Source organism: Equus quagga, chromosome 13 (assembly GCF_021613505.1).
Source record: "Equus quagga isolate Etosha38 chromosome 13, UCLA_HA_Equagga_1.0, whole genome shotgun sequence".
Classification (NCBI taxonomy): Eukaryota; Metazoa; Chordata; class Mammalia; order Perissodactyla; family Equidae; genus Equus; species Equus quagga.
In genome coordinates this window covers 37,207,648-37,230,113 of record NC_060279.1, presented here as the reverse complement: position 1 = coordinate 37,230,113, position 22,466 = coordinate 37,207,648, and the positions used below count along the sequence as shown (strand labels likewise).

At 53.0% G+C, this 22,466-nt stretch overlaps 2 protein-coding genes across 6 annotated transcripts in view; one reads left to right on the top strand and one right to left on the bottom strand.

Moving 5' to 3' along the window:
- Positions 1-7,748, top strand: part of PRCC (proline rich mitotic checkpoint control factor) — a 23,036-nt gene extending 15,288 nt beyond the window's left edge. Inside the window, exons 4-7 of one of the 2 annotated variants that reach the window (XM_046682383.1) lie at positions 725-820; positions 2,914-3,057; positions 5,089-5,154; positions 7,299-7,748. In XM_046682383.1, coding sequence (XP_046538339.1) covers positions 725-820; positions 2,914-3,057; positions 5,089-5,154; positions 7,299-7,385 — 393 coding nt within the window. In that variant the 3' untranslated portion in view covers positions 7,386-7,748. Of the gene's footprint in view, positions 1-724; positions 821-2,913; positions 3,058-3,159; positions 5,057-5,088; positions 5,155-7,298 lie in introns of those variants that run through there. The other variant, XM_046682382.1, reaches the window with a different exon arrangement.
- On the bottom strand, positions 6,207-22,466 carry SH2D2A (SH2 domain containing 2A). 4 transcript variants are annotated; one of them, XR_006891566.1, is made up of 10 exons: positions 22,332-22,466; positions 21,562-21,722; positions 20,637-20,809; positions 19,818-19,907; positions 19,423-19,591; positions 15,775-15,924; positions 15,239-15,556; positions 13,357-13,527; positions 8,480-8,593; positions 6,207-7,139 (listed from the first exon to the last, which is right to left on the bottom strand). XR_006891566.1 is itself a non-coding variant. In XM_046682386.1 (9 exons), exons 1-8 carry the CDS (start codon positions 22,363-22,365, stop codon positions 13,360-13,362), a joined length of 1,263 nt encoding a protein of 420 aa, XP_046538342.1. In that variant the 5' UTR covers positions 22,366-22,466; the 3' UTR covers positions 7,869-8,593; positions 13,357-13,359. The 4 variants fall into 4 exon arrangements, 3 of the variants coding, with proteins under 3 accessions (XP_046538342.1, XP_046538343.1, XP_046538341.1); XM_046682386.1 differs by lacking the exon at positions 6,207-7,139 and having other exon boundaries at positions 7,869-8,593; XM_046682387.1 differs by lacking the exons at positions 6,207-7,139; positions 8,480-8,593 and adding an exon at positions 11,614-12,792.

Sequence of the window (22,466 nt, the reverse complement as noted above, 5' to 3'; positions counted from 1 at the left end):
AGGAAAAAGTGTAGGCAGGGAGGAAATAGTTTCTCAGCCTCTGGCCCCCCAGCTTGGCCTCAGCCGGGCCTTGCTCTTGCCTTCACTCCTCTTCTTTTAGGGTCCATAGCAACATCCAGACAGCTCACCACTAAGGGGAATCATCAGATTCCTGAACTAAAAAGCTGATAACACAAACCTGTTTTGTTCCCAGCTTTGTAAATTCCATACCACCCTTATAGTGGTTTATTTTGTATCAGAGATCCGCAACCTCCCCACCTGTTACAGGCAGTCTCCCTGTGTCCAGAGGCCCTAGACAGGATGAGGGGCAGGAATAGCACGCCCTCCCACCTTCTCACCCCTGCTCACGGTGGAGCTTCTGGAGCCTCAGAGCAGGAGCAGGCTGAGGGTTCAGGAGAAGTAAGGAGTGGGAGTCACTCCTGGGAAGCAGTGAGGGAGCAGTGTGTAAATTGAAACAAGAGAGAAGGTCTTTATTTCTTGTCACCTGTCCCTAAAAAATACCCATCTGTCTGGATGGTGCAGATCAGAAAAGCTGCAGGGATTGCTCTTGAGGTCTGGGATGGGTCCTTAGGATCTGTGCTTTAACTGGCCCTTTGGAGGGGTCTGTAGTGTGAGCATCACCACTGCCTCCGTGATGAGGGTTTCCTCTGTTCCCGGGCAGACCTTGTTGTCCCCTCTGCACTGTTCTCTCAGTTGGTGTGTTTGTTTCCCTCCTTGGCTGCAGGATTATTACAGTGGTGGCTACTATCCTGCACAGGACCCGGCCCTGGTCCCCACCCAGGAAATTGCCCCAGATGCCTCCTTCATCGATGACGAAGCAGTAAGTTAACAAAGCACGTGTCTTTGACCCATGGACACCAGGTTTCAAATCTGAAGCTAAAGGAAGGTTTTTTTTTTGTTCTTTTTAAACCATATTCAGTTAGGATTAGGCTTGGCAACATATAACTGAGAAACTTCAACTGATAGTGGCTTATATAAGGGAAGTTAATATTTTTCTTCATAAGGGAAGGCTAGAGGTAAGCAGACAAGGGCTGGTGTCGCAACTCCATGTCGTTGTCAGGGATCCAGTCCCCTTCTGATTGTTAGTTTGCCATCCCTAGGTTGTAGCCTCTATTCTTAAGGTCAGTGATAGCAACTAAGGCTACGGCCACCATTACTGTATTCCAGGCAGTAGAGTGGAGAAAGAAAGTCACCTCCCACCTCCCCTTTTAGGAGACGTCCTGAAAGTTCCTAAGAATACTTCCACTTCTATCTCATTGACTAGAATGTGGATACGTGGCCATATCTAGTTGCAAGGGAGCCTAGGAAATGTAGTCTTTTAGTTGGGTAGTAGTATGCCTAGCTAAAATGTTGGGTTCATTTACACTAAAGGAGAGGGGGAGGACGGATTTTGAGAGGGAACAGCAGCCACAGTGAATAACCTGTGTCTCATGTAACTGTATCCCCTGCTGCTGAGCTTCTCCCCAGCCTCAGCGCAAAGGGAGATCAGACTCCATGTCCTGCGGCCGTCAGGCCACGCTCAGGGTATAAAGTATTGTTCCATCTGTGGGGAGGCCACAGCCTCTTAGGAGAGGGTTGGAGAAATAGGGGGTGCTGCATCTTTGCATGCAGGTTCTTATAGAAAATAATTCTCTGCTCACCTTTTCACAGGAAGGTGTCCATCCCTTTGCGTACTTCTGCCTGGTTAATGTTGTGTTCACTCCCCTGTGTATATGCTTCTTCTCAAGTTGGATAGTCAGGCTCTTTTTGTCCTAAGCCTAGGAGGCAGCAGAGAGCTCACCCAGTGGTGAAAGTCAGTTTCTTGTGGGTAAAGTGACCCCAGGAGGCCTCACTAGTGCTCAGACCAGGACCTGGGTCTCGCTGAGTTTCTGAGTGTTCTTTACTTTGATTCACCTTCACCCGGACTCCCTCCCAGGCACATCTCCTGCTGGCTTATGTGAGCTGCATTTTTTTGAGGAGGAGGAAAAAAGAGCATTGGTCTCCTGGGAAACTGACCAGGCCTTTCTTTGTGAGGCTCCCTCTCCCCAGCTCCACATTTCTCCCTGTCTGATGCCCGCTCTGGTGTGGGGTCTGCTGATTTGTTGATACCAAACCAATGAGAAGGAACAGACATGTAAGAAGAACCTATTTTTAGAGGCGAAATCCCAGATTTTTTTTACCCTTAATTCTTTTTTTTTATTATTATTATTTTTATTGAGTTATTGATAGGTTACAATCTTGTGAAATTTCAATTGTACATTAATGTTTGTCAGTCATGTTGTAGGTGCACCACTTCACCCTTTGTGCCCACCCCAGTTTTAAATTCCTCATATGAGTGGAGTCATACACAGATTATCTTTCTCTCACTGGCTTATTTCACTTAACATAATTCTCTCAAGGTCCATCCATGTTATTGCAAATGGAATGATTTTGTTCTGTTTTGCAGCTGAGTAGTATTCCATTGTATATATGTACCACATCTTCTTTATCCATTCGTCTGTTGATGGGCACTTAGGTTGCTTCCACGTCTTGGCTATTGTAAACAGTGCTGCAATAAACATTGGGGTGCACAGGACTTTTGTTTACCCTTAATTCTTAATTTGAAAATTGTATGCAATTCTTTTAGGCAGATATAATTTATATATAATTTGAGTATAAATTCATACCAGTGATTCTCTGCACTCACTCAGGTTTGGGACTACCTTTTGGTCTCCCTTTCCCTGAGTCCAGGAGAAGTTCTGCGAAGTAGCCTTTTATCTAGCATCAGGGGAGCTTGGAAAGTGGCAGGGTGAAAGGACATAGTGCACAGAGGGGAATTGAGGGTGCAATGGAATTGGGGAGTCCCAAAGCCATTCCATAAACTCTGATCCTTAGTGACGTCTCCTCATCCCCTACCCAGATTCCCGACTCCTGCATTGTTTTTCCCTTTTCCAGTTTAAGCGGCTGCAGGGCAAGAGGAACCGAGGAAGGGAGGAGATCAACTTTGTGGAGATCAAAGGTGATGACCAGCTCAGTGGGGCCCAGCAGTGGATGACCAAGTCGTTGACAGAAGAGAAAACCATGAAGTCATTCAGCAAAGTAAGTGGCAAAGGTTTATCAGGTGGCCAACTTGGGAGGCCCTAGAGCAGAATCTGGTCCTACTCCCCATCCTGACCCCACACCCCGTTGTTACTGTCACAGCACCTGTTGCCAATGGTACTGGAGTATGCACCGAGCCTCACAGATACAGCTGCTGCCTTCCAGAACTATGCAGCATTTTACCCTCCATCTGGATGGTGGAGTCTGGTTGCTGAGGTTGAACGGTTGGAGCAGTTTCCTGTCCTGCACCTGGAAGCTCTCTGACGTGTTGTGGCTCCTTCCCTGCCTGGACAGAATCCACAGCTGCTCTGCCCTCTCCCTACGCTCACGTCCCTCTCCATCCTGAGAGGCTGGGACCTGGCTCAGCACGTCTCTGAGGCGTGAGCACAGCAGAGCCTCTGGAGTCCTGTCTCAGGACTGCAGCCCCTTCTCTCCTTCCTTTCCATTATTCATTGCAGCTGGCCGTGGTCTTTTCAAATGCTTTATTCCTCACATTTCCACACCACACTCCTCCTTTCTCTGTGCTAGTTTTCCTCAGTCAGTATGATGAACATCTCTTCACCTAGTAGCTGAGTACAGCAAATGTGGACATTTATGAGGCTGCCACAGCGGGGAAAGTGTGGGGAAGCCCTGGATTCGAGCCCAGCACCAGCAAGGCTAAGGTCGGGCATTTTAGTCCCTTCTCCTCCCCCCATTTTCTCTGCTTTGTTCTGTGGTCACAGATGGCCATCTGAGCCCCAGCCGTTTATTTTAACTGAATGCTGGCGGTCATACAGGACAGAGCAAAGGATTGTGGTTAGATCAGCATAGATCCATCACTGTTTACTGGAAAAGCCACTTAGGAGAGCATGCTCTACTAACTGCGGGTCGGGAGGCATCATCACATAGTAATAGCTGCTGTCGTTACTGCTCACCCTGGGCCGGGAGTGGAGCTGGATGGATTATGTTTGTCATCTTTAACTGTCACGTTAAATGACGTGAAATAGCAGCAAGGAATTGGAATTTACTCTTTTCCCAGGTCCACATTTTCTTTCCACCATCTCATTGTATTGAGCTAGATTTTTAAAAAAGAAGAAAAAGATAGAGTTCCTGTCCTTGAGGAGTTTAGAGTGTAGTTGGGAAAAGAGGTTTAAGGACACTTGAGTGTAAATGATTACAGTGCAAATTGATTACATAAGTGCTGAGGAGGCTCCAGAGAGGAGTTTTGGGAGTTGGGTGGGGCTGATGAGGAAGCTTCCAGTCTGAGACAACACTGGCAGGGGACAGAAAAACCGCAGAATGAAAGCCCAGACCAATATAGACTTGGACAGTAAATCATTTGCATCAGAGTTTGGTTAGGGGTTCACTGCAGCTACGGGTGGAGGCTGGAAGATTGGAGAGAGGTACAGTGATTGTGAAAATTTGAATCCAGGGAAGCTCTTGGCACTTACTAGGAGGAGGGAAGCGAGGCTTCAGCCAAAGATGACTGATGGGAGAGAGCTTGGTAGGAAGTAGGTAGGAGACAGGCCAGACATCTGGCCTGACTGGGGAGAAGGGGACAGAGATGAAAAGGGCTTAAGGGAGAGATGGGCAGCGGAGTTGTGAAAGGGTCTGGAGGGAGGGAGGGAGAGAGGAAGGAAGGTGGCCTGTGCCCTGGCACTTAAGCTGTTTTAGACGGACTGCAGGCAGTAAAGCTGGTATCAGATGTCCACTGTGGGCAGAGCCCTGTGCTTGGTGCTGAGGGTGGGGTGGAGTTACCAAAGAAACAGAAGACACAGTCCTGACCTCAGAATATTGCCAGTCGAATGAAGTTATTAGCAGGCTATTTCAGGCAAGTCTGAGCTTGGTTTTTTTGCATAATGACTTTAATAGAAATAACTGTTTTGTAAGTATAGAGACATAAAAACAGCTCCAGCTCTGAGCTGACTTCTTTCCCTCAGGATTTGGGCTGTGTAGTTGGTTTCTCAATCCCCAACCTTGCACCACCTGGGCATGTGAGAAACTTCTGCTTTTCTTCCTGGGGGTTAATGATTTTGTTTTCTTCCCTTGCAGAAGAAAGGTGAGCAACCAACAGGCCAGCAGCGGCGGAAACACCAGATTACGTATCTGATTCATCAGGTGAGAGGCTGCATCCCTGTAAACCTGGGGATTTGAAGGCTCAGATCTGAAGCCCTGGTGCCAGGCACCAGCCGCCAGCAGGTGTCATTCTCAGTTCTCCATGTGGCCACTAGGGGGGGATGTATCCTTCAGAATTACCCTGCCCTGCATCCCTCTCACTTCAAATAAGACTCAAGTACAGGTGCTTGAAATAAACTCTGTAAGTGAAAATTCAGACATCCAAAACATAAATGTAAGAGGGGAGTGGATGGTTTCTTGGAGCATTCCTTTAAATAGCAAGTTTATCTAGTAATTTAAAAAACTATTTAAAGAAAAAATTTGTAACCAACTTTTAGCAAAACATTCATCTAATGAGGAGTTTGGTTTTTTTTTCTTTCTTCTTCTTTTTCTTTTTTGTTTTGGTGAGGAAGATTGGCCCTGAGCAAACATCTGTTGCCAGTCTTCCTCTTTTTGCTTGAGGAAGATTGTTGCTGAGCTAACGTCTATGCCAATCTTCCTCTATTTTATGTGGGATGCCACCACAGCATGGCTTGATGAGCAGTGCTAGGTCCGGGCCCGGGATCTGAACCTGCAAACCCCAGGCTGCTGAAGCACAGCGCACAAACTTAACCACTATGCTACAGGCTGGCCCCAGAGTTTGGTTTTGTATTCTCCACTTCTGTGGCAGGAAACATCAACACAAATAATTCAGAATTACAGATAATCCAAAAATGTCTTTTAGAATTAGAATATGTCTTGGTATTTATTTTATAGGACCTAGCAGCTTTCAGATATTCATGTAATCATTAAACCTCTCTTTTTGTTTTTTTGTTTTTCTTTTTTCTTTTTGTTTTTTTAAAGATTGGCACCTGAGCTAACAACTCATAGTTGTATATTTTAGTTGTGGGTCCTTCTAGCCGTGGCATGTGGGACGCCACCTCAACATGGCCTAATGAGCAGTGCCATGTCTGCACCCAGGATCCAAACCCTGGGCTGCCGGGAGTGGAATGTGCAAACTTAACCACTCGGCCACGGGGCCGGCTGCTCTTTTTGTATTTTTTTGGTGAGGAAGATTAGCCCTGAGCTAACATCGGTGCCAGTCCTCTATTTTGTATGTGGGTTGCCGCCACAGCATGGCTGATGAGTGGTGTAGGTCCATGCCTGGCATCCAAACCCACTAACCTGGGCTGCTGTTGCAGAGCACACCGAACTTAACCACTACGCCATGGGTCCGGCCCCTAAACCTCTTTTTGAAACCTACTGTACTAAATGCTGTCAAAGATACAGACAGAAGTAAGACTCTTTCCTGGCCTTTTCCCTGGGGAGTATACATGCTGGTTGATGATTTCAGTGGCAAATCTTGCTTTCGTCGTTGTTGTCATATTTTCACCCTCCTTTTCAGGAACTCCTTTTGTACCCTTACCCTATCTTGTTATTTGTAGGGAAGAAGTTGAGGGTAGGGTCTTGTTTGAAAGCCAAACTCTTAGCCCTCCCCACCTCATTATGCCAGGGGAGATGAGCAGGTGGGAGGTAACTGGGTGGGGGTGAGGAGTCTGTTTTCTAGGGTGGTGCTTGTACATTCCCAGAATGCAGTATAGGGCGAGGAGTTGTTGACGTCAGAAGGGGGAAGTCATAATTCTGGTGCCTTCCGGTCAGTTTTTCACAGCTTCAATTTGTACTTTAAAATGGCATGAGTTTCTCGGCTCCCACATACACTGCAGTCAGCACAACAGCAAAACTGCATCTCCAGACTAAGTTATTGTTGGGTGGTGTCCTGTTTGGACTTGTCCGAGTCTTTGAGGCTGACCTGGCTGGTCGGGTATCCAAGGCAGCTGATTTGTCTTCCTTTCAGATACCAAATTTTAGTTCTCATTGTCCGTTTTCCACTTGAGCTTTTCAGTTTTAATTCTAGCAGATGAAGGACCAGGATTCTTCAGTCTGTTCTGCTTAAATCCTGTTAGCTCCCCAAAGAGAGGATTTCTTTGCTTTCTCAGGGTCTTCCCTTTCTGCTTGAGTAAGAGAAAATTAAGTCTTTCAAGGGATTTGCTATTTCCCTGTAACTGTTACGATGGGAGAGATTTTAAATTGGGAAGCTCACAGAGGCAAGAGAGCAGTGTCTCTCACAACCCCAGTGACTCTCCTCTGGCTCTGCTTCCTCGCCGCAGGCTAAGGAGCGGGAGCTGGAGCTGAAGAACACCTGGTCAGAGAACAAGCTCAGCCGCCGGCAGACCCAAGCCAAATACGGATTCTAGGGCTCCGGACCTGACTGCCCCCAGGATCTCCCGGAGCCCAGCTGGCCCGGCCCCCGGCTTCACCTCTGGGACCCCAGCTGCTCTAAGCCCAGGATCTCTTTCCCTGAGGACCCAGCCCTCGCTCTGCGAGAATGAACATATTTGATAGATTTTTCTTAACAAAAGTTAGAAAATTCAGCTCCTTTCTGTCTTGGAGCTAGCAAAGACTCGAGTGATGCCTCAGAAGGGGCTCTGAGTTCTTGGATGGGAGTTTGGCTCCCTGTTGGGTGTGATGAAATGTTGAACCCCTCCCTCACCTTTTTTTGTTTTTGTTTTTTTTTAAACCAGGGATGTCTGTTGAAATAAAACATTCAGTCTGACAGACACTGCCTGCCCTGACCCCTTTCCTGCTTTTTAATGCGGTCTCCTTTTCCATTCTGGACCCTTCTCGTTTGTAATCCTGTCCCTGGATCTCAGTTATTACCTTGTGTAAAGCACCCTCCACACCATCCTGAGCTGCCTCCCTGATTGCTTTGCTTTTCTTCTCTGTACCCACCATCTAAACTGGGTTCATGGCCGTTGAAAACCTGGGGAATTGTACGTATAATTCTGTATGGGGCAGGGGCCTGTAAACCCTATGGGAAGCACTGCTGGTCTCAGGTATCTGTGAAGACCGGGGGGAATTCAAGGAGGTTCTTGCTGTGACATGAAAGATTTGTCAGACATAAAATTCAGCACAGCAGGAGGTGAAGTGGTGAAATGCCTGACCCGACAGACAATGCAGGTTTACATTGGTAGTCACTGGCCTGCACTGGTCCGGAAGCTTTGCATTGAGCTTGGGGGCTAGACAGATCTCCTTGGAGACTTCGGGACCCCCAGCTTTTTGCTAGGGAGGGAGGGTGAGGTTGGGTGGGTGATTGGGGAGGGGAAGTGGCAGTGTCTGTGGACTTCCGTTAGCTGTTGGGATCTGTGATCCCAGAGCGTTCAGTGGCAGATTCCTCCCTGTCAGGGCAGGGTCCAAGTAGGGATGGAAGATACAAATATTGGTTACAAAACAGCATGCAGATCCTACTGAAAGAGGTTGCTGAGGGTTCTGGGACTCGAGTGGGGCTCACCTGCAGTGGCTTCCTGCAGGAAGGGAGTGTTTGAGAAACTGCAAGAAGAAAGGCCTTGGTTGCCAGGCAGAGTGTTGACTGGACAGAGATGCTTGACTCCAGTTGTTGCAGGTTCTGAACAGGGAAACATTGGGAGGAATTAGTGTTTGACAGTCTTGGTGAGAGAGGAAGGTGAAGGCCAGAGGGGCAGTAGGAAGAAGTGTGTGGTGGGGCCTTTGGGATAAGGAGGAAGAGGCAGAAGTGAGGAATCTCACCATGCTTCTGATCTTTTGCTGGGGTAAGTTGAGGAGTCTGTTTCTCATTAAGGACAGAGGAAGATTTCATCACTTACAGGAAAACCACCCGCTTATCTGAAATCTGACCTACTTCGGGTTGGAGCCAGACGGGACTCGTGCATCCCTCAGGGACACTTGGGCTGTAGTTGTCCAAATTGGTACATCCAGCCAGCCTTCAGCAAGGAGCATCAGCCCATACCACCACTCCCACCCTCCACAGCAGCCCTGGGGGCCAGGGCTGGGATTGTCCCTCTGGGCTGTCTTAGGTGGTGGGTTAGGCTCAGCAGGGCCAAAACGTCTGAGATCGCACAGAGTCAGACACTCTTTCCTCTCCCAGTATGCCATGGGTGCAGCTGTGCCCTCCTCAGCTGCTGCACTCCTGGGATCCAACAGTTCCTCAACGGTCTCATTTTAGGGGCTGCGTCACGATGGAGTGGGAAGTGCCCTGGGCTGGGAGGCAGGAAATGGGGGGTAGAGAGAGTCCACTGCCGTCTGGGAAAGGACTGAGTTAGGCCAGACATCTTTCAGCTTCCTCTTGCCTCCCACCTCCTTTGGTTTGCTGCAAGTAATCTTAAGCCACATTTTAGTCCTACCAAAGATGACATTTTATTTGGTGGTTGGAATTTCTTGGTCACAAAGAGAAATACTGACAGGTTAGAAAATGGACAGACTTCATTTAGAAGGGCTTCCTGGAGGTAGCAGTCACAAGTTCTGATAAGCAGGAAAGAAGACAGGGATGAGGGAGAGAGAAGAATAAGGAATGATACTTGGCTAAAATTCTCATGGCAGCAACAGCCAAAGGGTGGCAGAGGGAGGAAGCGGCAAAGGCCTTGGTCAGAAATGGATCCAAACAGCCCTGGAAGATGTCAGAGGGGTCGGGGCAAAGCCTGAGTGTGCAGTGTTGGATTCATTAGGACGGCGGGGCCAAGGAAGTTGAGGTCTATAAGGATCAGACTTAGAAACTGCACAGAGATGGCAAAGCTGTCATAAGGAGTTAGTTTCAGCTCTGACCCCAAAGACTCTGGCCCAGGGGGAGGGGCCCGGCCAGGTCTTCACCCCAACTGGGTGCTGAACGTGCTGTCCAAATAGCCACACCGTTGAGGGGATGGTTGAAGTTCTGTGGGGCCTGGGGAAGTGGCAAGGATGCTGGAACGCTCTGTGCTGCCTGCTCATAACCTTTTCTCCCCGCCTCCCTCTGCTCAGCTTTGTTTCAGGTGGGGACAGATGTTCTAAGGCTACTAGAGGTGGTTGTAGTTGGGGCCTCAGTGACGACTGGCCCCAGTCCTCCCTGAGTGGGTTCCTGGGGAGTGATGTACTGTGGAATCGGGACAGCTGAGGTTGTGGGGTTAATAACTTCTCAACTCCCCTGCCCCTGAGCCAGAGTTACAGGGCACCTTACTGACCCTGTCTACTGCATTAGCTGAGGGAGCACAAAGGATAAAAGGGGCAGCTTAAGGGGAGGCAGGAGCAGGAAAAATACAGAGAGCCATCAGGGTCAGCTGTGGTGCTGAAGGGGCTGGAAATGGAGGGACAAGTTGGACCCCTCCACTCAGCAAGGCCTTGTACAGGCTCTGAAGGGGATCTGGGGCTGGGGGTGGGAGCCTGTACTCTCAGATCTAAGAGTGGGCTGAGCCAGAGAAAGGCCTGCCTGGAGGAGGCAGGAGGCGGGATGGAATGACCACGGAAGATTGAGACGGCTGGGAAATGCCCTCCCCCTCCTGGCACGAGTGGTCTCTGGCTGGCGAGGAGCAACCCGCAATTGCCCCAGCTCCTTTCCTGTACAAGTTCATCAGCCTCCTCCTGAGGTCTCAGCCCAGCCCCAGGACTCAGCTTGGGAGTGAAGGCAGCAGGATGGTGCTGGGTGCCCGTGCTGGGGGGGAGGGCAAGGGAGGCTCCCCCACGGAGCTTTCAGGGCTGGGTCTGCAGCTGGAGCCCTCGGGAGGATGGGACGTTATCCTTTTGCCTGGCAGGGGCCCCATGGTAAAAGGGGAGCACTGAGTTGGGATGACGAGATCTGAGCCGGACTGCCTCCAGCTCCCTGTCACCTCCCATCTCTAGACCTCAGTTTCCTATTTGGTTGAACCAAACAGTCACGAAGGGTCTCAAGTCCCTTCTAGGCCCAGTAGTCCTGCTCTGCCAAGCCCTTCATTTGATGGTCTCATCTGATCAGTGCAGCAGCCCTGTGTGCAAATGAGACGTTATCTCCACTTCAAAGACAAGTGGCGAACAGCGGTTCAGAGAAAAGATTTCCCTGCCAAAGGCTGTGCTGCTAGTTAGCACAGGACTACAACAGGAACCTGGGCTCTCCATGACGCCATCATCTGGATTCTCCCACCACCCCTTTGGCGACTCCACCCCAGGCGGCCGGGAGCTGGAGAGGGAGGGGGCGGGGCACTGGGTCTGGCTCCGCCTCTCCCCCTACCTGCCCATCCTGTTATATCCCAAAGTCTAAGGAAATCCTCTCTTGTTTTCTGACTGATCTCCAGCTCTTGCTATACTGTAAGCCTCTCCTTTTCCTGCCTCCTCCCCCTGCCACAAGGAATCAGCCACGAGCTGACTCCCTGAGTCTAACCTGAGACTTTCTTGCATTTTCAGCCTCCTGCTGATTTCGGCAAAGCCATCTGTTCTCCTCCCCTCCCCTCCCTTCCAGCTCCCTCCCTGTCTCTCCCCTTGCTCAGGAGGCAGTTTAGACCTACAGACAGAAGAAAGTGGAACCCCAACTCTGTTGACTCAGCAACCATATTTCTCCTTAAGCTGATTAGCACTGGAGCAGAAAGGAGGGGAAGCCAGTCACTGCAGCTGGCGCCTGTGCTAGGCAGGGAGTGGTGTGGTGGTGGCAGCACCCGGGCCTAGGGAACCCCGTTTCAGGGAAGGGTTTGGGGGATTTCTGTGCCTCAGGCAGGTACAGGGCCCCCTTGGCAGGAAGAGGGACACTGACGGGCTCTGATTGCCTTGACTGAACTCGTAGCAATGTAGAGTGTAAGAACAGGTCGCACAGATGGGATCATAGGGGTACCCAGGCCTGAGCGGCTTCAGGGGACAAACCCTGCTCTGAGCCCTGAGGGTGATCCAGGAGCAGACACAACCCTGGCTCAGAGAGCCCCCAGTCTGAGACAAAAATGAGACCCAGGGCAGATTCTTCCAGGCAGCTGAAGCCCAGAGTGGAGCTTTGAATGGGGGCAGGAGGCTGGCCCTGAAGTGGGTCTGGGCAGAGGGGAGGGAGGAAGCCTCAGGAGAGGGACGGGGTCCTGATGGACGCAAAGACCAGGAAGACACAAGAGAGTCTTGGGGGCACTGCAGGGGGGCTCCCCAGCCTCCAAGGGGCTCACATACAGGCTAACAGTGCCCACTCCCTTCCCAGTCCTGTGCTTGGCAGGGGGGGTTGGGGAAGGAGGGGCAGGGGCTACCCCTCAGCCATTCCCCTCCCTGCCCCTCTTTCTTTCCTGGCACCCCTGGCTCCCTGCCCAGCCCGGCCCAGCCCAGCCAGGGAAGGGACACTTTGCAGATAGAGGTCTGTGTCCCTTGCCTTGGTGTCTCCCAGCCCCCAGCCCACAGATCTGTGACCCTTGCCGAGGTGTCTCTCAACCCGCAGACCCCTCTCTCCTCACTGCAATGGCAGTTCAACCACTTGCCTTCCACAATATGAGAGAAAGAGAGTCAGAGACAGACAGAAGGAGCCTGGAGGGCTTGGATCCCTGTGGGGGGAGGTGGTTGGCGATGATTTATTAGCCAGACAAGAATCAACAAACAAGTTCTAACATCTGTTCTCGCCAAACCATTCCTCAGACAACAGCAGCATTGGACCAGGGCCCAGACTCAAAGACTCAGAGGGCCAAGGCAATTAGACTCCAGGAGGAGAAACCAGGGCAGCAGGAGGTAGCAGGGCCCTCCCAGCCCGCTCCCTTAGAGGGTCACCAAGCACTGAGCCATTGGATTCTTGGGGACTCTTGGGAGGGAACCAGCAGGTGCATCCCTCCAAGGAAGCAGACTCCACATTTGTTCGTCCGACCTCCAGGCTTCTTTGTGGGGGGCCTAGACCTGTCAGGGGGACAGGGCTAAGCTGGGATCCAGAGGACGGGAACCAGCACCCAGGTCCCCATGCGATGGAGCTCTGAAAAGCAGCCAGGTTTCCCATCTGAGGAAATCTCTGATATTTCCTTGGAGAAGAGTTAGTGGATGTGGGGTAAGGAAACAGAGCACCAAGCCTTGACCTTGGCCAGGTCACCAGCCCTCTCTGGCTTTGTTTCCTTATCTCCACAGCTAGGGAGTTGGACTGGATCAGTAAGGACAAAGGAGATACTGTTCCTCCTCCCCCCTCACCCGTGGCAGACATCACTAATCAATCATGCTCTTTTCTGCTGAGTTTGGATATGACCTTAACGTCCTTTCCAATGCAGCGCCTTAGGCAGCCACGACCAATGGATTGGAGTTGGCATGCAAGGTGACATCTTTTTGCCATCTTTGCAATCGATGATGGCTGAGGTCCTTTCTAGCTTTGATCACCTCCTGGTTGTTCCATCCATGTGTCCTGAGAGGGTGCTGGGTGTGTGTGAAGGTCTCTGGACAGGATGTTCCAAGCATCCTCCCCCAGCTCAGACTCACCAACTACTGTGGAGGCCCCAGGGGGAGCCACGTCTGTCCTCTGTCCTGAAGCACCTGTCTAGAAAGGTTGTTGGGGAGGGTGTTTCCCCAGCGGGGCTGGGGCTGGTGGGGTGCGGGAGGGCTGTGTCCTGCCATAGAGTTCTCAGAATGCAGTTGCCAGCCACCTGGATTCTGCAGAGAGAAGGACGGTCCTAGGTCACATCATCTACCCTGTGCCTCTTAGGCCTACCTGCAGCCTCGAGGCCTGCAGAGAGGAGGTCTAAACCCCCTCATTCATTCATTCATTCAACATTTCCTGAGCACCTTCTCTGTGCCAGGCGCTGTGCTAGGTGCTCTGGAAACAGATGAATCAGTCCCAGCCCCTGCCCTCAGGGAGCTCACACTTTGCTGGGGAAGGGGAGACACGTGACCCAGGTGACTACCTGCATGGCAGGTATGTATAAAGCACACAATGGATGCAGTGTCTCAGGTCAGGGAAGTCCTTCCAGAGGAGGAGAAGGGCAAGCTGGTCTTGAAGGATGATTAAAAGGTTGCCGGGCAGTGGGAGGGTGAGCTTGCGGGAAGTCGCTGTAGAGGGACTGGCTGTGCAAACCCTAGGAGGGTGAAACCACTTGGTGTGTTTGGAGAAATGGGAATAGCTCTGGGAGGACGGGAGTAGCTGGTGGTAACACTTAGGAGATGGGACTGCCCAAGTATGGAGGGCATCCTGGACCAGGCAGCTGTTTTAGAAAGACCATTCTGGCTTCCTTAGGGGTAGATCAGAAGTGGCAAGATTGGTGGTTAGGAGACGAGTTAAGAAGCTCTTGGAAAAGTCCTGATGAGAGATGATGGGGCTGAAAGTGCGGAAAGGAAAAGTATATTTAGGAAGAAACCCAGAAGGAATCTGGCTTGTGGGGGAGTAGGGGTGAAGAAAGGGGAGATGTCAAGGGACCCCTAGGATTCTGGCTTCGATAGCTGGGTGGCTGGAGAGTTACCAGTCCAGATAGGAAACATGGTGGGGAACAATCTGGGCGAGAAGGGTGAGGGCAGTGTTGGTTGTGTTGAGTTCGAGAGGCTGTGGGATGCTGGGGAGCTGAGCAGAAGCCTGGAGAGGTTTGGATAGAGACATGACTGGGGACATCAGCTCTAGGATGGCAGCACGTGGCAGGGCTGTGGGTGACTGTGAGCAGGCACAAGGGCTGAGGGGGAGCCTGGGGCACCAGCAGGGAGGGAGGGTGGGGAAGGGCCTGAGGAGGGGAACAGAGGTTGGGGGGGCTAACACAGTCCATGACATGAGATACCTACTTGGACTTGAAGGGATCATGGATCAGCGAGAAGATGGGAGGTGAGGGGATGGAAGAGGGAGAGGGGGAGTGTGTGGAACGAGGGGGAGGGTGTGCAGGTGCCTCTCCCCTGAGCTCATCTGAGATGACACAAGGGACTCCAAACCCTCCTCTTCAGGACGGCAAGGCCATGAAGGCTGAGGGGAGGGAGCCAGAGCAGGAGAGGCCCAGATGCAGACTGGGGAGGGGAGGATGGGAGGAGCCACGATTCACTGCACAACGTGGGGTCAATGTCAGGTGGGTCTGAAGAGGACCGCTGGGTGAGAGGGACACAGCAAAATGCAGGCTCGGGTCGGGGAAGGCTGAGGGGCCCCCGCCTGGGGCCTCTGTTTTCTCTGTGAGGGAGGGAGTGGGGACCTGACAAAGGAGGGGCAGGTCCCAATGACTCCAGGGAGAGGAGAGGGAGCAATCTCTGGGCCCGTAAAAGGGCTGCCAGCAGCTCAGACCCTCTGACCTTCACCCAGACCAGGCATCCAATCTGAACACCTTCTCCACCCTCCCAGATCTAGCTTTCAGGAAGTCCTTCTTTTGGTCTAACTTTTCCCTGCACCCCCATTCACCTGGCTTCCTGGGACAGGCTTGGACCGGCACTTCCGTAGGACCAGGTGCTGGAGGAGAGACGGCGGGCCCTCCCCCACTGCCGGCGCCTCCACGTCCACGTTCACGTCCACCTCGGCATAGATGTTGCTGGGGGCTTCCCCGGGGCTGCCCCGGCCCATGGCATAGAAGGCTATGGGCTCGTCAGGCTCCTGGTAGATGGGGTTGGAGGGCTTGGGGGGCGGGGCCGGGCGGGGTCGCGGAGCCGGGCTTGTGTAGACTTCGGGGGGCAGCTGAGGTTTAGCGGGGACACGAGGTTTAGGCCTGGGCGGCTGGAAGGGCTAGGAGAAAAGCAGAGGCCGGGAAGGAGAGCGGGTCAGAGAAATGGAGCCCAGGTCACAGCGGGTGCCTAAGTCCCAGCCCGAGCCTCTGTCCCCTGTAGGCCCCGCCCTCCCTCTTGCCCCGCCCCTTATCGCAGGCCTCTCCCTCCTTTTTATCCTGGGCTCCTCCCCTTCCTCAGGCCCTGTCTCCTCCCTCGGCCTTTCCAGCCCAGTAGTACCTCATTTGGCTCCCCGGGACCGTCTTTCTGCGTGAAAGCTGCGGTCTGCTCCTTTTTGAGGATTGGGCTATACTGAGGGTGTGGGTCCTGGCTTTTGTTTCCAGAGTCTGATTCTTCAGTCCTTAGGGAAAGTCCTGCGGGTTCAGGAGTCTGACGGGAAAGAAGGAGGCCTCAGGGACTTGGTGCAGGAGGGATGGCAGGTGGAGTGGGCAGGTGATCCAGGAGGACAAAGTAATCTGGTCCATGGGGAGGATGTAGGGGAGAGGGGCATAGAAATTTGGCCTAGGCTGAGTTCCCTGGGTGAAGAAGAGGGGATGGAGATGGCAAGGAGACCAAGGGGTAGGGAAGTAGCTCTGATCAAAAGCCATATCTAGCATTAAACTTAATTTCATCTGAAACACAGGGCCAGGCCAGTCTCCATTTGTGCCCGTGGTTGTAAAAATGCAACAAGCCATTAGAAGTCTTTAGCCTAAAAATTTTAGGCCTAGGGATAGATCTCCAAGACTGCTGTGCCTGTGTTTATTTGTGCAGGTGCCAGAGGAGTGCTTTATGCAAATATAAGCTAGATATTTTGGGGGCAGAGAGACTGCCTCAGGGGAGATGAGCGTTACAAGGAGCAGGCTCCTTCCCATGGTCTACGTATGCTTTTAGTTCAGCATTTAGCCCTGGGTTCATGGATGCTCCCCACATGCCCACTGCTTCTGGTGTGCTCAGGCCATACGGCTTTTCTCGTGCTTCTGCAATCCGCCAAGTGCAGTCTCCATCTGGAGGTCTCCAGGCACTGCAGGCTTCAGGGGTCCAAATCAGAATTCTATTTCCCTGCTCCAACCCCCTGCTCTTTCAGCATTCCCTTTATGAATAAACGTCAGCACCTCCACCCTCCTGACCTTAGGAGTCATCTTTGACACCTCCCTCCCTACCTTCTGCCCCACATCTAATGGAACACAAGGTCTGCTCCTTGCACTGCCTATCTTTATATCTGCACACTTCTCTCCGTGCCCACAGCCACCACCCCAGTGCAAGCCGTCTAACTCCTCCCCCTGCATCCTCTTGCCCTGCTAACCCATTCTCCATTCCAGGGGGCAGAGTGAGCCTGCAGAAATTCCCCCAGCAATCCTTCAGCGGCTGCCTGTTGCTCCAGGATAAAGTCCAAACTCCAGAGAACTTGAATGATAAGACCCCTTCGAGACCCGGTCACAGCTCTCAGCTCCAGCTGGCTCCTCTCACCTCCAGACTTCCCTACACCCTGTTCCCACTGCTGGAGCATTTTCAAGTCTCTGCCTATTTCTCACAAAATTCCATCCAAGAGTTGCCCATAAGCATAGTTCCACAGGGCACACTTCTTTGAATTGACTCCAGTCAAACTCCAAGAAACTGTTCTTGCCCAGGTCACCAGTGACCTCCTCTTCGCTAATCCCATGGTCAATTCTGGACCCATTGGCACTCAGTCTTCCTGGATGCATTTTCTTTGCTTGGTTTCCAGATCATCACACTCTTCTGGTTTTTCTCCTCTCTCTCTGGCTGCTCCTTCTCAGTTTTCTTTGTAGGTTCCCCCTCATTTCTGCAAACTCTAACTGCTGGAGACATGGTATTCCTTTCTTTTCCATCTACACTCAATCTTTTTTTTTAGATTTTTAAAAAATTTTATTTTTCCTTTTTCTCCCCAAAGCCCCCTGGTACATAGTTGTGTATTTTTAGTTATGGGTCCTTCTAGTTGTGGCATGCGGGATGCTGCCTCAGCGTGGCTTGATGAGAGGTGCCATATCCACACCCAGGATGCGAACTGGCGAAACCCTGGGCCACCGAAGCAGAGTGCGAACTTAACCACTCAGCCACGGGGTGGACCCCCTACACTCACTCCTGTGGGAGATTTCACCCCCCTGGAGGCTTTGGAATCAATCCATCAATGACATGCTGATGACTCCCAAATATTCATCTCCAGCCCAGACCTGTCCCACACTCCAGACTTACATATTCCAACTGCCCACCTAACATCCTCATTGGGATACTGAATGGATATCTCAGACTGTGCCTGTGGAACCTGACGTCCTGATCCCCCCGCCCTCCCACCCCCCAGACTGGCTCCCCCTAGAGCCTTCCTCATCTCAGTCAACGACAACTCCACCTTTTCACTCTCCTCATCCAATCGTGCAAAAACCCTGTCAGCTCCACCTTCAAAACAGTCCCCGCATTCCACCTCCCGACCCCTCCACCGCCTCTACCACCCTGGTCCAGGCTGCCATCATCTTACCTGAAGTATTCGAGCGGCCTCCATTTGGCCACGCTTGCTCCCCTCTCCCCCAAACTTGCCAGGTCATGTCACTCCTCAGCTTGTAACTGTCTAGTGCCATCTCATGCCACTCACAATAAAATCCCAAATCTATAGAAGAGTCTACCAGGGGGCCGGCCCAGTGGTGTAGTGGTTAAGTTCATATGTTCCACTTCGGTGGCCCAGGGTTCGCATCCCAGGTGCCCACCTATGTACCACTTGTCAAGCCACACTGTGGTAGGCAGCCCACATATAAAGTAGAGGAAGATGGGCACGGATGTTAGCTCAGGGCCAGTCTTCCTCAGCAAAAAGAGGAGGATTGGCAGTGGATGTTAACTCAGGGCTAATCTTCCTCCAAAAAATAAAAAATTTAAAAAATTAAAAAAAGAAAAAGAGTCTACAGGGCCCCCTTCCTTCACCTCTCTGCCCTCACCTCCTGCCTCTCCACTCATGCTAGCTTCCTCACTGCTCTGTCTTCTTCAAACACATCAAGCATCCTCCCACCTCTGGGCCTTTGCACTGGCTGTTCCTTCTGTCTAGGATGCTTTGCCTTTAGTCAGCTGCATGGCTCCTTCCCTTACTTCATTCAGGCCTCCATTCGAATGTCCCCTTACCAGAGTAGCCTTCCCTGACGTCCCTGTGTAAAACAGCCCCAATCCTGTCACTGCTTGGTTTTTCTTCTTGGCACTTGCTTCTCATCACTGGACAGAGAATGCCTTATCTGTGTCTTATCTGTATTACATTTTGTCTCTGTCTTCTCTCACTAGAATGTAAGCTCCGTGAAGGCAGGGATAAGTTTGGTCGGTTTTGTTTACTGCTATTTTCCCAATGTGCAGACCAATGCCTGGCACATGGCGGCCCCTGAGCTCTGCCAGAGCTTCCTCCGGCAGGCACTCCCTGATACAGCTCCCTGCCAAGTGAGCTACGTGGCACCCACTCTGTATTCCCTCTCATTTCACGCTCTTCACACTTGATTCTTATTTGTTTGACTTTGCTGCTGGTAAGTAAGCTTTGTGAATTTGGGACCCGTCTGTCTTGTCCATGGCTCTATTTCCAGGGACTGCCAGTACCTGGGACATGCTAGGTACCCAGAAAATATCTCAGATTGAAAAACAAATGGCCCATGTGCCTAGCTGGCCACTCCCAGCCCCTTGCAGCTCTGTGTCGCTGGGCTGGTCTCTAGAGGACCTCTCCCCCAGCACGCATCTTTCTCGAAGGGCTTTACACAGAGATGTGTGGGCAAGGGAGGCAGGGCTGGGTCACCTATTGGGATGAGAAAGCGTCTGGTGCTGCGGTCCTGCAGCCTGGGCTCTGCGTGGGGAGGGGCGCTGGCCTGGGTCCCTGGGGTCAGGGTGAGGGTCAGGGCTGAGGGGACGTACCTGGCGGGCGAGGGGTTCGGTGAGCGTCTCCCCGTAGGGGCTGAGCGGGTAGGCCATGTAGTGCCACAGCAGGTCCTGCAGCCGAGCGTGGGCGCTGTCCTCGCCCAGCACCACGTGGCGCCCATCCCCGAGCTGGGCCAGCAGGAAGTGGCGGCAGCAAGTCCGGCTCCTGGAGGGCGCCAGTTGGGATCAGCCAGACTCCCTCTTCGCGGCCCCAGCCACCAGCATGAGGCATGACCTCCACCTGCCCAGCGTCAGGGTCTCCCACCCTCAGTAGCCCTGGGGCTGAGCAAAGAGCCCCGCTCCTGAGGGGGGTCAGCATGAAGTTCTGCCCCTCACGAGTCAGTCGGCACCAAGTCCAGTCCCTCGGATTAGCCCGAAGCCCCGCCTCTCACCTGTAAGTCAGTACAAAGGTCACAGCACTCTCGCTGAACCGCACCAAGTAGCATCCCTCAGGCTTGGTCTCCAGCAGCTTCTCTGCCTCCCTGTGGGTGATGGAAAAGAGACAGAACGCTGCTCTGACTCTTCCAATCTTGCCCCCTGTCTGCTTGGCTTTCTAGGGGACCCCCACCCCCAACCAAGCTGGCTGAAGTGGCTAGAGAAGAGGGGAGATGAGAGAGAGAGGATGTGGACACTGCTCTCCCACTGCAGGGACTGGGCATGGACAGGGGCCAGGGTTCCCACCCAGGATGTCTCCCAGCCCTGCATCCTCCTCCTGGCCTCATCCTGGAAGGGCAGCCTGCAGGGCGTGTGTGTGCGCGCTTCGGCTGTGGCAACAGGGACGGTAATAGACTTTTAGATTTCAGAAGTCACAAGCTGAACAGAGGAGGCGAACAGAGAGATACAGGAGAAGCAATGCTGAGAAGAGGAGGAGGAGGGAGGAACTGCAAGGGAGGGAAGAAAGAGGGGAGGGCTGGAGAGAGCCCAAGGTTAAGATGGAGGGAGAGAGACCGAGAGACAGACGGGAAAACTATGGGGACTAGAGGCCTTAGAGACAGGAGGGTAATTGAGTCTTAGAGAAGGGATACTGAGGCACAGAAGGGTTGGCCCAGAGCCTTTCCAATGATCTCCCCCAGGAGAGATGCCTTAGTGAATGGCTGGGAACCTGCAGGACTCACAGACTAGACTTGTAGCCTCAATCTTCTCCTGGCTGGCTGCAGGACCCAGGGCTTGCCCTTGCCCCTCTTGGGCCTGTTTCCTCCTCTATGACTCACCTCCGGGTGATGAAGCCGTGGAACCAGGCAGGGGCCGCCCCGTGCTGCAGGAGCCAGTGGGCCTGGGTCTTCTGGAACCAAGCCAGGATCTCGGCCTGCAGGGACTGGCCTCCTTCCCTCGGCACCTCCTCAGCCTTCCCAGCATTCTCTGGGTTTGAGAAAGCCCCCAGGGCCTGGGTAGGGGAAGAGTTCAAGGAGGAGGACCTTAGAGTTCAATTAGTGAGCCTTCTCATCCTCATACCCAGCCCCTCCTGGGTGCAGAGAGGAAGCTCCCCACCCCCATCCCAGTTGCCTATTTTAGGGTATAATTGTCCAGAAAGTCCTTCCCAAGATCTAACTTAAAGCCCTTCTTCAGCTCCCGCTGTTTTGGTTTCCAGGGAATTTCCTTCCACTTCCTTCTGGGTCCTGAGGGCCTTTAATCTGGTAGCAGTGAGCCGTTAAACTGTGCTTAAATGGGGGTAGGGCCTTCCAGATGGGCAGAAAGTCCGTTCCTGACCTGAGGGATGAAGGGAGATGATGTAGGAGGTCACCACGGGGGCCAGAAGGAGGGAGTGCTCATCCTACAGTAGGAGAGACTGAGCTGGTTCGGAGAGGGGATTTCCTGATGACTGGGTGGGTGAGAAGGCCTGAGATGTGGATGCACTGGGCAAATGACAGAGATGCACACGCCTGCTTCTGGGGCCCAATACACTGTACCCTGGTCACCTGTGGACTCAGCCAGAACTTCCGGGGACAGAGTGAGTTGGCAATTCAGCAAATGAAGGAGGTACCCTCCTCTCCTTTCCCTCCCTTTGTGCCCTTAGCCCTGTTGGCAGCCCCGGATCATTCTTGCTTTCTCCCTGTTGGCCTCTGTCCTTCTGCAAGTCCTCATCCCTGGGAGGGTGGGAGCAGACGAGGGAGTTGCACCCCCCAGGTTCCCACTCACCACAGCATGGACAGCCGGGGCCCTGGGGCTGGGCTGGGCTTCCTCTGCCTTCGGGGCCTGGAATCTGGGCCCCGGAAGTGAGCCCAGGCCCTGGCAGCTCCTGCTGGTCAAGTTCAAGGGCTGGAAGGTGCTGAAGGTTGGGGCAGGGGTTTCACGACTCCCTGTTAGCATAAAGAGGACAGCTGGGGTTTCTCAGTGAGGGACTGCCTCTCTCACCCGGCCCCGGGGCCCAGAGGGGCCCTGCATGCCTCTGACCAGGGACCCGGAGGACACGGACGGTCATGAGAGCAGGAGAAAGGCAGGAGGGACAGCAGGGGGCATTTCTCAGGGCAGAGGAGTAAGGAGCTAGGAGGCCCAAAGGGGCTGGGGCGGCAGAGGGGCTTGTCACGGAAACTGGGCACCAGGAAGGAGAGCTGGGAATTCAGCTGGCCTCCCGGTGGCCCGGAAGTCCCACGATCTAGGAGAGGAGGCAATCTCTTCAGGGCGGGCCCCTCTTCTGGCCCAGGATCCTCTACCTCCCACCCCGCTTCATCCTCCTTTTCCCTCCTCTCGCCCCTCTAAGAAGCGCTCAGCAGCCCCTGTCACCTTGGTCCTGAGGCCTGAGTGGACCTGGATCCCCAGAGAAAGAGAAGGGGTGGTGGACACCCTGGCAGCTCTGGCTTGGGGTGTGGCCCCTCACCCCTGAAGTGGGAGCTCAGGCACGGAAGAGAGCAGGGGAGACGAGGGTCTTGATGTCCCCTCCCACCCACATTCTCCAACTTCACACTTACCTTGGGGGCATATCTGGGTCAGGGGGAACTCCATGGGGGCAACCTAAGAAGGGAGCCCCGGAGCAGGGTGTGTGTGTGTGTGCTCTCAAAGGTGTGCACACTCAGCAACCCATCTTTCCTCTCACCCCAGCCCCC